The sequence below is a fragment of the Pseudoliparis swirei genome, chromosome 15, assembly GCF_029220125.1.
Source record: "Pseudoliparis swirei isolate HS2019 ecotype Mariana Trench chromosome 15, NWPU_hadal_v1, whole genome shotgun sequence".
Taxonomy (NCBI): Eukaryota; Metazoa; Chordata; class Actinopteri; order Perciformes; family Liparidae; genus Pseudoliparis; species Pseudoliparis swirei.
The window spans coordinates 6,222,456-6,236,381 of NC_079402.1; the positions used below are offsets into that span (position 1 = coordinate 6,222,456).

Genomic DNA, 13,926 nt, shown 5'->3' on the forward strand with positions numbered 1-13,926 from the left:
AGTGCAGTCAGCAAGTGCCACAGTCTCCGGTGAAGGTCTCAGAGCGACCCCACGGTATGGAACAGGGACGAGGACTGGTTCGCTCTATAAATAGCCAAACCACTGCCATCGGCTTTATCATTTCAACGTATCTCTGACTACACAAATGTAGAACTTTAATCACACGATAACTTTTTTTTTAACAAGCTACATTTTGGCACCAATTCATTGTAATAAAAAGCCAGTGATAGAGAAAAAAACAGTTAAATCCTTCATGCTATTAATAGGCTCTGATATTTATTGTTCCAGGAACAAACCCTGAATAAATCTGAAACTGGGGCGAATCGGGGATGGGGTCAAAGCTCAGTGTGTGCATTCGAAGTGTTGCAACAAATATTAGCAATCTCCCTGCGCTAAAAGATCAGGCTTCAACTGGGCGTCTTCTGTAAGAGGAGACAAGCAGACTTGACTTAAAGGGAATTTCACACTTGGGCGGTCCAACTCGGCTTTGAGAAGACCGCTGTGAGTCTCAGTGTACCTTCTGTATGCGTGAGCTCTCAAGATGTTTCACTTTGAGCAGCACTTTGGTAGACAAACAGGAATCTCAAAATCTCATGGCCAGATTGACACCTTGGATGTCGAGTATTAAACAATTGATTTATGGACTGCCGTTTTTAACCTTAAGTTCGGCATATTGGCTGTCACCATCTTGGTTTTTGCCAAGTAGCGACCTGTCAATCACACGGTAGCCCCGCCTTAAAACATAGCCTGCTTTATGGTCTGCTAAATGGACCGACATTTACTAAATAATCATCACGTCGTATTGAAGAAGACTTGAAACTAGAGATTGAGACCATGGACTCATGTTTACAATGTTTACTGAGGTATACATCAAGAGAGAAGTAGAGCCATTTTCTTCATAGACTTATAGAAGTTCAATGCACTTGAGGCATTGGCTTCCCTTTTCAGAACCAGTTTCCCACCCGTGGCACATGACTAGCTCTCACAGTGAGACACGGGAACAACAACTGAGTGACCTTCACAGGTGTTGATTCGGAGGCCGGGCTCACATTAAGACTTTAGCCTTAGCGGGGTCAGACATCGGTGTAACTGTTTGACAAATGGGATAAAGAGAGTCATGCAAAGGGAGAGTTATCTATGAGGGGTGTCACTTGTGGGGCTTGTGTCAAAATAAAAGGATTAACTTCAACCTAAGAAAGTGCTCCCTCTCCCAGCTGCCACATTAGCACTGGTGCGCTGCGTTCACACGCCGCATAATCATCCCAGGAGAACACGTTGGAGGCAGCAATGACCCTTCTATGAGCAGGGGTCACATCAGTCTGGTCTGGGTGGTTGCACACAGGGAAAGAAAATATTCCAAAGGGGCTTTTGGTGTAAACAGAGCCTCTCTATAACATTGTGTTGTGTTTGTCTTTGGCTCTTTGCGCTGGGGGAAAACAGGCAAAAGTTCCCTGAACTCCTGTTTAAGAAAATAGAGATCACGCGACCAACGCCTGGACAGAGTTCCGATGACCCCCGTTTGAGGCGAGGTGTACGAGTCCCAGTGCTCGATGTTCAGGGTTCAATACCCAGAGGGAGGAGGCTCCCGTGAGTATTGGTTACTTTGGTGGGGAGGCGGGTGGGGGTCTTCCAAATGTAGAACAGCGGCAGAGATCACATTTCAGAGACGGTCACGTTATCATGGAGATGACAAACGGTGAAAGGTCGACATGAGAGGCATGCAAGTTTACTCCGATTCCCATTAGGCTGGCAAAATATGTGTGCCATATTATGTTAACACATATATACACATATATAAAATTGATATTTGTATATATATATAAAAATATCAATCATATATGTTTATATATATATATGTTTGTGCTTGGTTTATTCGCCTTGCTGTGAGCCGTCTTGACCATTCAAACCGACACTGCTCTGAATTCCTCTCTTCACCACGCTGCCCATAGAGAGCGTCAAGCATCTTCCCCCTCCCCTCGTTCATCACTGCTTATGTTTTGGTTTTATCCTCTGAAATAACCTCACATAAACCCTGCCGCTCCCTGCAGTGCAGATTAATCGTTTCTAGAACTTGTGAAACATTACATTTGAGTCCAGAAGATGATGAGCTGGCAGGAAAATATGACGGCTAACGGACTCCTCTGCGTGGCCACCTCTGAACAAGGTCACGGGTCTGGGGTTTTGGAACGGATCAGGATCAATTGAAGTAGATTTAGTTGAGCGAGTTACCTCACGAGTGCCCACAAGGTTGAACTGTTAGTTTTTGTTTGTTTGTTGCAACCGCAGTTAATGGTTCACAGACATGAGCGCACCATGTGGCTGCCTGGTGGAGAAATAACAAGAGTGGCCACATCTAAATGATCAGTTGGAATGGAGATCTGCAAATATCTGTCTTCAGGACGGACACAGCCAGGTGCATTCTGGTTGATATATCCTCGTGCCTAAATAAAACAGCTTTAAAAAGAAAAAATGGATTGTCACATTAGCCTCTATCACTTTTTTTTGTCCTCCAACTCCCGTTGGAACCAAATGTGTTCAATGAATAAACTAAAGATATGACAGACTTGGACCATTTGTTTATTTGGTAACCAACTTCACCTCAATGACATTACAGGGTACCATCATCTTCACAGTATTGCATAACAAGATACTCTGATCTGAGATATATATAGACACTGCACCGATTAAGAATTAAAAAACTGGAGCCAAAAACAGTGACAGCTGTTTTGACAAAATAAAACATACTGCAAGACACTCAATACAAGTTGCAGTGAAACACATAAGATGATGACTAGCATAGCTGTCAATTAAAAAGAAAAGCCACATTCTTGTTGATGCATCTTAACACATTTTAAAAAATAATTAAAAAAGGCACATTCATAGAACATCCATGGGACAATATTGCATGCACCGCCCCAGGGGATACAAGCAGCATCAACGTTAAAACTACATCACAGTTTAGTGGTAAACACCTTAGAATACCTGCACCAGTCATACAGTGTACAATATACAGTTATTGCCTACATTATTGCTATAGTAAAAGTGATCCATGTGCATTTATTCTCATCGATTGTTGGGGGGTATTTAAGCAGCATACAGAGATTATAGTAAAGTTTCCATTTACACTAATTAACATTACGTCACCCAATTTCTTAAAGAGGTGCAATTTGCATAATTATAGATAAAACCACAGGGAGGGGGGGGGGGGCATTTTATGTAATAATTCTATCTTTTGATGACAATCGTTTCAGTTGTCTTAAAGATCCAGAGAACCACTGGCCATCAAAGTGCAACCCCTAAGAAAAGCCCCTTAACCCTTGTGTTGCCTTCGGGTCATTTTGACCCGAATCAATATTACACCCTCCTGCCGCCTTCGGGTTAATTTGACCCCATTCAATGTTTAATGTCGGTGTTCTTTCGGTAGTCAACAAACAAACATAAAGTGCCTCACACTTAAACTTGGAAAACAATATTAATTCTAATAATTTTCTGGAGGTTTTAATTGCTGGCGTCAAATTGAACCCAAAGGGTAAAATATGTTAGTAAATATAAAGGTAACAGGAGGGTTAAACATTGAATCGGGTCAAAATGACCCAAAGGCAGGGGGAGGGTGTAATATTTAATCGGGTCAAAATGACCCGAAGGCAACACAAGGTTTAAGATGACGGGTGTATTCCGGTAAAAATGGTCTGGGCTTAAAAAACAAACCATTAAATCATAGCAATGGTTATCCGTAAACTCGACGAACAAAACAAAAAACGATGCATCCTCTTAAAGACCCCCAAATTCACTGAAGCAATGCTTACCGGGACGCGTGTTTGACAGGATGCAGCATATGGGGTCATTTCGATCCACTGTAACCTCATGGGGTTCAGCCTCCGGTACCAAAGCGTCCTGAACACGTCAAATCCCAATCTCCCTCTCACAAACGTGCCCAACATTTCTGCACCAGCAGTTCGTCTCCGGCGCCCGTGTCGAGGAGGCGGTTGCCGCATTCCTCCCAGCGGCACACCTCGCCCTGATCCACCACCACAAACTTCCACTCCACGTGGCTCTCCGCGGGCAGGCTGACCACCGTGGCCCAGTGCCCGTCCACGGTGTTCTCCAGGGGGACGAAACCCGTCCAGTTCCCCAGCGCCTGCTGGTTTCCCATGACCCCCACCGTCTGGAACGGCGATTGGGTGACATAATGGACGTTGAAGGTCACATCGACATTCTGGGCCGTGGGCTGGACCACCGCGACGCTTTGGACGTTTTCATGGACAAGGGAGAGCGCGCCGTCTTGTTGGACTTCAGCATGGAGGTCTTGGCATTCTTCAAAGGGAAGCTGGTTGCTTTTTGTATCGTCTGAGGCGGAAAGATTCATCCAAGGAAAGGCTTGGCAGTTACCATCCATGATCCATTCATTATGCTCCATAGTTGCCTCCATGATACTGATTTCCGTCTTTTCGTAGCCCTCTTCTTTTTCCTTCGCCGATTTTGTCGCCTCTTTCATGTCAACGCTTCCTCCCTTCCTCTTCTCTTTAGTCCGCACAACGACGCTCGCCTCCGAACGCTTTTCGGTGAAGCAAGCAACGCTGCCTGCGATCTGCGCCGCAAACTGATCCACGGCTCTGTGGTAGCTATCCTCGATCTCGTGGCCAAACGGGTCCTGGCTGGATGCGAACGATTCATAGACGGTCCGAGCTGCACGCTCGCTGCGAGGCGGCCGGGAGAGATGCGACGGGCGAGGCCCGAGCACCATGCCCGCTGCGTCCTCCTCGATGACGGATACGTCCGCATCCTCAGCAAAGAGGCTGTTCTGAGCCTCCTTCTGTCCCTCAGACTTCAGATCACTTTGCACCAGCGGGACCGCCATGTTTCCAAAGACCACGTCATACTCGTTACCGGCATCAGGGGTGCCGGTCATGCTTGAAATGCCACTCTCTTCACCCACACCGGCACACGACACGTCGTAATCAATCAGTGCAAATTGCTCCAAAGACGGCAAGTCGACTTGACACAAGCGAGGATTTAGGACCTCAATTGGGACGGGAGCAGCGCCGGTGGCCACTTTGGAAAAATCCGCATTATCAGTTTTGGTTTGGTCACTTTGCCAGTCTTGGGATGACCATTGGTCAACACGCCCTTCAGCCAATAAGGCGTTGACATCTCCTTGCAGAACAATAGAATTGGTATCTAGAGATGGAACTGGATGATCTTCTTTGTGCAGGGGTTGACGATCCAATGACAAATCAGCAACTTCTGCAATGCCTAGGGTACCCAACAGACCAGCGAGATTATCAGCCTTCACGGGCGCGCTCAAACAGTCCAGAGCAGGGCTGAGCGCCACACTGAAGCAGTCACATTCTTCGCGACTGTTTCCCCCCTCAAGTTCAATCTCCACGGCTCGCTCGTCGAACTGTGCCGAGGGGGCGTCCAAATGGTCTTCCCGTACAACTCCTTCGCCAGCTGGACCGCCGTCTTCGTCGCAGTCTCTGTACCAAACAGGCGGCGGCGCCTCGTCCGTCACAGATGGCCGGTTTGAGCTTCGCTGGAATGTCGAGGACTGGAAGCACACCGGGTTGTTCAAGGCACACTGAAAGTTGTCCTCCCGCCTGGGCGTCTCGTCAAAGATGTCCTCATCTTCTTGGCATTCTGACGCGGACACCTAGACACACAAATAAAAAGTCAATATCTCTCTCAGACACTTTGTCTGACAGGAGATGAAAAATACACACAAGATTTTAAATACCCCCCGTTAGTCCAAGACCGCAGAGCGAATGAGCTCTATGGGGAAAGTGGGTAAATATACGCAAGAGAGAAATATTCCCGCCGGGTTGGTGCTCCAACCTTGAAGAAATGGTTCGGACAAATTTTAAAATGCTCTTATTTTCCTCTCTTGCTGAGAGTTTGACGGAGCGGAAAAGACGCCGCTCTTGTATCTGGACTGGAAAGTAACAGCTCGCCTGGCTCTGTATGAAGACAACACAATCCACCTACCATCACTTCTAAAACTCAACGTTTTAACACCTTTTTTTCTAAAAAAATAATGAAATAAACCACTTGTGACCGATGAGTTTTCAATAATTTTATAATACCATGCGTGTATCCTCAAACAGAGGCCCAGTGGCTGCTCCCTGCTCGCGGTGGTCGGCATCCATCGGCTCAGGCTCCTTCACGCAGCCGGCGTGCAACTCTTCCAGCGCACCCTTGATCACCTCCTCTGCGTACGCCGCTGCCACATGGCGAGCCGCTTCCTCCGTGTCGTCCGCGGTGGTGCGCTCAAAGCCCGGCGCTCGGTCGCCGCTCTCGGGAGGGGAACACGGCGCAGGGATCTTCTCGGAGGCGGCACGACGGTGTCGGATCCTGAGGTCACGCGTTGTCAGATCAACGTCCTCCTTCACGTCTGATGAGCCATCATCATTCACTATTATAAGATATATGGGGTGAAAATAAGCACTTGAAATACATTTTAAAATACTATACGTAAATATTCTTTACACAAAAAATATATATATTTTGTAACTTTACAATGAGAAAAGCAGGATAGATGATGGAATAGTTCATATTAATTACATTTGTTTAGGTGCATTCAAGTTATACTATTTGATGAATTATATTTACTGGTTTACAAAAGTACAGATTGTGCTTGTGTTGTTTTGCACTTTGTCTTCTTCACCTTTGTACCTATTTTTCTTCTTCTTATTTTAAGACATGACAACACAGCAGAAAATCTAATCACAGGATTGGTAATCAATGCAATTCACCACAGTAATTGTTTGTTGGTCTTATTTCACCAGCCCCCCCCCCCCTACCATTTGACCTGCGTCATCATTAAGCCCTTATATCAATTCCTTATATATATATATATATATATATATATATATAAATAGTTTGCCCTATCCGTGTCGTTTTATTTCTTGAATATTATTACAGAACCATTGCATTTACTTTGGGGACAGTTTCATCTGTACCATATTGGTAACTATCCTAATCTGGAAAGTAGCACAGAAACAAAAGTATCAAAATACATTGAAGTATAAATACTCGGGTAAAACAGATCGACAAGTAGGAGCTCAGCGTTACGCGCAATAGCCTGAGCAGCTACTAACTCTCCTCTGACGTGCATTTGGATGCGCATGTGAGGTCATCTTTTACTAATAGTGCAGAGTTAGTCATATCTTTAATAGTTATGAGTGCCTGTGTACACCTCCCAGTCTCACTGGAACCTAACCCACACTAGAATGAATTAACGTAACGTATAATAATATTCAAATTATATTCCTCAACACTGGATATGTTTCTACTCGTATTGTTTCTTACCTGTTGACTCCACGGAGCGCTGCCATTCATGCATCACCGACGCGTCTCCCTCCGCTCCGGCGGGGCTCGTGCCGTCTCGGTCTCCGTCGCCATCGGCGGTCGCAGCCGCAGCCGCAGCCGCCGTGGCCTTCCTCCGCTTCCCCCTCACGTTCCAGTAGATGACGAAGCCCGCCAGCACGGACATCATCGCTATCACGGCCATAGCCACGGCGGGACCGTGGCGCCCAATCATGCAGAAGAGCGACGCCAGGTCCACGCGCCTCTCCACCGACACGGTGTTGTCGTTTTTCAGCGGCATGGCGCGTCTCTGGTCCGGGAAACAAATAAAATCACGAGTCGCCTCCCGCACCTCTGATTATGTTCTGTAACGTGCACGCGCGCTGACTGGAGTTGCTGCAGGCTTCTCTCTCTCTCTCGCGGCTGTTTATAGTGACCTCTTGTTGCTGCAGAGCTGCGGGTGAAGCGGTGTGCAGGTTGCGAGCTGCTCATTGGCTGAGCCGGATCACGAGGGTCTCGGCATTCATTCATAATAAAAAAGGTGTGTGGGAGGGGGGGGGGCCTACTGCAGCCTGCCTCGCGCTGACACCGCTCTAATCGCGTCAACATTGATTGGGTGTCACATCCCATTGATGGAATTAATTTGAAACGACTTGATGGGATTTGTCCCCTAGAGAGGACTTGATGGGATTTGTCCCATCAAGGGCCCCTCTGAGTGGGGGTCTTCCCTCACGGAGAGCAGCGATCAGTGACATCATCTCAAATGTCCTCAATGGACCAACCAGAAATCGGGTTGGCTGCAGTTTGGTTCAGGATCCTAATTCTAGTGGCAAATGTTAGACAATTTTACCTTTTAAGTAAAGACACATACAATGTTGACATATGTATGTTGATGGTATTTATGAAAAAATATATACATTATGCTTGAAAAATGTATATATTTATATATATATAACATATATTTATATATATATAACATATATATATATATATAACATATATATATATATAATTTTATTGTATTGCAACTGCATTTAGTTTCAAGCATAACATATATATATATATATATTTATTTTTTGGAACTGCATTTAGTTTTAGATCGATTAACATTCCAGTACAAAGTACATATTAAAAGTCAGGCAGCAAGGTGGAGGCCTATACGGAGCGGGACCATAGGGTCCTGTACAACTAGGCCAGAGACACACTGACAAAGGAGATCAGGGTGACAAAGAGGAGCTACACTGAAAAGTTGGAAAACATGTTTTTAGTCAACTTTGTGAGTGTGGAGAGGTCTGCAGGACCCCACCAGCTACAGCCAACTCCTCCTCCTCCTCCTCCTCCTCCTCCTCCTCCTCCCTCCTCCTCCTCCTCCTCCCAATCATGAACTGGCTGATGACCTGCATTGTGTTCTACTGCAGGTTTGATGAGCCCTCTTTCACACCCCTCACCCAACTTCTCAAACAACCACCCACACCCCCCTGAAACACCTCCGCACCGCTCCCAACCGAGGCCCCCGACCCTTCGTCTCAGGTCGAGGAGCGGGGTCATTCGCAAGGGTTCTGTTTGTGGACCTCGGCTGATGCTTTAGGACTCGAGGAGCCCCTCAACACTGCCCCCCAACATGGACACCGTCACAGGAAGAAGAAGAAAAAGGGGCCCAGCAGAGGATGGACTTCCTGCGCCATCACTGGGTATCGGGTCCCTTGTGTTTGCGGGACAACCACTCTCCCCATGACCTACAGCTGACCCAAATGATACAATTATTGATAATAAATCAGGACGTTTGCACGTGTACTGGTGTCAATAATCCTCTTGGGTTGATGGAAGCATTCCTAATGTTGACACATGTTTTAAAAAAGTCAAATAGAAAGCTGTTCTCTGCATAATGTCCAATCTCAAGTCCAAATATTTGACGTAGTGATCCAATAACGTCAGCTGAGCAACAGCTTCTCCCGGTGGTGAGTGATGGTCACGACACGCTGGGCTTTCTCCTCTTAGAATGGAGAAGCTGGGACGGTCACACACAGTATTGAACTATGATCACCAACTCATGTTTTAGTTAGTAAATAACAAAATAACTTTTTCACCCTTAGAGATTGAAGACTTTAATCTACCAGACCAATTTACGTAATCACGTCTCTGAGGTAAAGGTCAACATGGGTGCTAAACTATGTGATAAACTGATAAATGTTATTTACTTATTTACTTACTTACTCTCTTGAATAAAGTGTCTCTCTCACTCTCTCTCTCTCTCTCTTGGACTTGTGTATGTTGTGTTTTCCCACTTTGAATCACTGTGAATTATATGTGTATGTTTATGTATATATATGTTTGTATATATATACTGTATATATATATATATATCCATTCCGTCTTCACATAGTGGCTACAATAATTTTTTGATATTTCTTCCCTAAACTTCTCTGACTTTTACTCATGAGTTATTTGAACCGCATTAATCTTTATGTGGTCGGATCGCTTTCTCTTTTAACGAAGGCAGCGTAAAACTGCAATGCTACCAAGTTCAGTGAAATATCTGTGAAGAATCTTTAGGCAGTAGAGACATACTTAGTGTTTCAGGAGTTATAATACCAGTTATAAACCCTCAACCTAGATCTCAATGACACTAAAGGTGCGTTCACACCAAAAGCGACGCGATTTTTCACGTCGCCCAAAACGCGTGAGTTTACTCGCTCGGCCATTTGCCGTGTTCACACACCATACGCGTCGAGACGCTCCGCGAGGTTGGCCCGAGTTGCGAGATTACCGCCTCAAAGTTGAAATATTTCACCTAGGGGCGAAAATTGCGCCGCTGAAAACGCGCCGCTGTAAACGCGTCGCCCACATCGCGTCGCCCCAAACGCGCCGCCCGGAAAAATATCGCCTCTATCGCAGCCACAGGCGTCTGTACGTTGTCTTTTCATGGGATTCGGTCGCTTGAAAAAATAGTTTCGCTTTTGGTGTGAACGCACCTTTACTGTAAGGCTCTGTTCTGTGTCTCCTCTGTCTTCTCTGTGTCTCCTGTCTCCTTGATTGTTTCATTCCCTGCACCTGCCCTCAGCCTCTCGTCTCGTTACTGTCTGATGTCGTACATCTGTTCTCATGTCGTACTAAATATCAAAATAAAGATTTTGATATTGGTCGAGCTTTTGTGAACCTTGTGCTGCCAGTGCACCCTGTCTCAGGACCCTCCGGGCTTTTCCCCAGAAGAAGAAGAAGAAGGAGGAAGCCAGAGAAGTCGGCGGGGAAAGTGTCAACGTGTCCTTCTTTAAAAGGCTCATCTGATGAGCATCCCCAATTTCTCTTATTCCATCCCATTCCAAAGAACATCTGCCTGATGGATCGTGGAGGTCTCCATCGTGGAATATGCCTACTATGAACTATTCATACACTCTGTCATATTCATTGAATGTATTTTAACTCTAAATCTGTCCTTCTGGTCACATTACATCTATTGCATCTGTCCATCCTGGAGAGGGATCCTCCTCTGTTGCTCTCCTGCAGGTTTCTTCCCTTTTTTTCCCCCTGAAGGGTTATTTGGGAGTTTTTCCTGGTCCGATGTGAGGTTTTGGGGCAGGGATGTCTATGTGTACAGATTGTAAAGCACTCCGAGACAAATTTGTAATTTGTGAAATTGGGCTATACAAATAAACTGAATTGAATTGAACAGAAGGGGCGCATAGCTGCATCTACCATGTCATGTTTCATATTTAAGGGTCTTCTTCTCTGACATGATTACAGTCGTTTATGTCTGGTCCTTATTGTCCTCTGACATCACTTCTCTCTCAGTGAGGATAGTTTGGGAGAATACAATATATATTTTCACAGTTTGACTTGCTTTTAATCAACAGGTATTCATAACGGTGATGCTTTTTTTCGTGTGACTGTAGTTATGTGGCTCTCTGGTTGAAGATTGAAGGGGAACTCGACCTCTTATAGGACCTAAATCACAATCACCAAGTGAAACAAAGAATGTGAATTGACATTGTACATTGTGACAGCATCTTTTTCTTTCTTTCCCTGTACGTTGTTTACCAGTTAATGCTCCGTCTCTCTCTGGCTCCCATCGGGCCTTTTTTTCCGCCAAGAATAGACAGATTGTCCCTTGAAAACGTGGCAGCATCGGTGAGGAGGAGGAGGAGGGGAGAGAAACTACTTCAGGGTCTCTGCTTTTGTTTTAATTCTCTATTTGTGGAAAATGCAGCTCCTTCTCTTCTCCTCTCCATCTCTCCTCATTTTCCCGGTTGGCCTTTGTGTCTATGCTCCCCCCGCCATATCACATCCTCTCCACCCCCCCATTCCCCCCTTACCTCTGTGACAGCGAGGTTTGGCGTGTTGCCCCCCCCCCCTCCTTTGTTTTACTCAACATCCCCTCTTTTCATTTCCTCACTTCTGCAAGATGCTGAGGGGCCGCCGACACATGGGAACATTTACAGACCGGTTTTTATTTCCTCTTTTCCTCCAGGCCCACCCCATCCTCCAATCATCCTTCTTTACTCAAATCTTTCCCTTCACCCCCCTCCCCTTGCACTAATGTCCCCGTCGTCTCAGACACTTTAAGTTGACTCTTAATCAACGGGGGGGGGGGGGGGGGGGGCGTTTGCAAGCAGACTCCTTTTTATTCCCGTCAGAAAAAGCCCATGAGGCAGCCTGGTGTGTGTCTGTGTGTGTGTTTGTCTGCGTCAGTTTGTGTTGGTGGGGATGTTGTACACATGCAATGTGGTGCCTCATCGAATGTGATTTTAAAAGTTTCAGTACGTCAAACACTCAAAGTTCTGCTGAGGAAATATATATGTAAATATATTCTTCTTTGTTTTCCTTTCTTCTAAATGTGAGTTAAGTGGTTTTCTCCTGATGTACAAAGGTTTGACTGTATCTTGACCTCCTGGAAGCAGTAAAAACGCAAACACTCGACTTCCCGCGTCAGTCCTTTCCCATTGGACGACGAGGAGCAGTCAGTTTGGTCGTGATACAGAAGGCAATATGTTGTTTGTTTTTTATACACAAGTTTATTTTTGAGTTGCAGTGTTATTTGTAATGTCTTAGGTGGTCTGTGAGGTAGTGAGACACCCGATGATGTCACGATGATGTCATCAGGGTTAGCTTGGCTCGGACGCACGACAGATTGTGATGTGGAGTTTGAAAGACGTGAATAGGGTTGTCAGGCAGGGGGGGTCTGATGAAATTATCTATCAAGTTTGCATCATGGGAAATGTAGGATACAGTGGTTTGTGAGCTTCACCCAAGCTGATGCGACTTCTCAGGTTGGAAAAAGTCTGATTATATAGAAGTCTATGAGAAAAGGAGGAGTGATTTATTCTTTCAGTAAACTTTGTAAACATACGTTTATGGTCTCAATCTCTAGTTTTAAGTCTTCTTCAACACATCATGATTTTCATTTTAGTAAATCATGGTCCCTTCAATCAAACAGACCATAAAGCAGTGGAGGCTTTAGGGCAGGTCGCTATGTCGTCTCTACTTTGCGTTCCAGATATGGTAGCCTCCGTTCATTGGTTGTGGAAAAAAACAACATGGCGACGTCCGTAACCCAAGATGAAACCAGTGGGTGACGTCACCTTACTGATTTTACTCTAGTCTATTGTGAGTCCTTCAACTTTATGGTGGTGCAATATCAATTTGCTGGAACATGACTTTAATCTTTACCAGACAACCATTCTGGCACAAAAGTCATTACCAGGATGGAAAAACAAACTCAAACATGAAACCAAAGAGAGAGAGAGAAATATAAAGTTTCATTGTGTGTCGGAAAATGTTTTTATTCTGTTGGACATTCCTACTTGTGGACTGGTAGCATGCTGCATGCATCAGGGTTGATGCCTGAAGAAGTATTTACTTGAACAATCAATCTCTGGCGGATCAAGTGCTGTCTGAATCCAACTGACATCATCATGGGAGAGCTACGGATTTAACTTCACTGCATTTTTCAAATGCTGGAAATTTCATTTGATCCCAGTTTTTTTCGGAATTTTATTCATGTTGACGATTACGCCCATTAAAGATTTATGTCCAGTGCCAACGTCTAGTGTTAATGCCGAAAGTAACATTTCAGAAAACTCTTTCTGCGAACAATAATTGTCTTATTGCTCATTAATACTCCGACCTTTCTCAATGTCCCGTTTTTAAGTATTTCAATTCAATTCAATTCAGTTTATTTGTATAGCCCAATTTCACAAATTACAAATTTGTCTCAGAGTGCTTTACAATCTGTACACATAGACATCCCTGTCCCAGAACCTCACATCGGATCAGGAAAAACTCCTAAGTTTTTCCCAGGGAAAAAAGGGAAGAAACCTTCAGGAGAGCAACAGAGGAGGATCCCTCTCCAAGATGGACAGGTGCAATAGATGTAATGTGTACAGAAGGACAGATTTAGAGTTAAAGTAATCAACTGGGGAAGTTTCATGGTGATATCTAATAGTTCCATCTTTTCCGCCGTTCACCTGTAGTCTCTTCAAAATGTATTTTACAATATATATTCTTAGAGGCCGTTTAAAAAAGAAAAATGTTTTCCATTCATCTATATTCTCAAGGTTTTCACACAGGCATTGTGCGGTCCGACTTCGGTCCGATTAACACCCCTGGATAGCTCGGTCCGATCTAGTT

The 13,926-nt window shown here is 45.0% G+C and overlaps 1 protein-coding gene across 1 annotated transcript; it reads right to left on the reverse strand.

Annotated features, from left to right (window-relative positions):
- Positions 1-2,561: 2,561 nt before the first annotated feature.
- On the reverse strand, positions 2,562-7,689 carry stbd1 (starch binding domain 1). Its single transcript, XM_056432443.1, has 3 exons — positions 7,306-7,689; positions 6,081-6,409; positions 2,562-5,650 (listed from the first exon to the last, which is right to left on the reverse strand). Exons 1-3 carry the CDS (start codon positions 7,601-7,603, stop codon positions 3,923-3,925), a joined length of 2,355 nt encoding a protein of 784 aa, XP_056288418.1. The 5' UTR covers positions 7,604-7,689; the 3' UTR covers positions 2,562-3,922.
- Between the last annotated feature and the right edge of the window lie 6,237 nt (positions 7,690-13,926).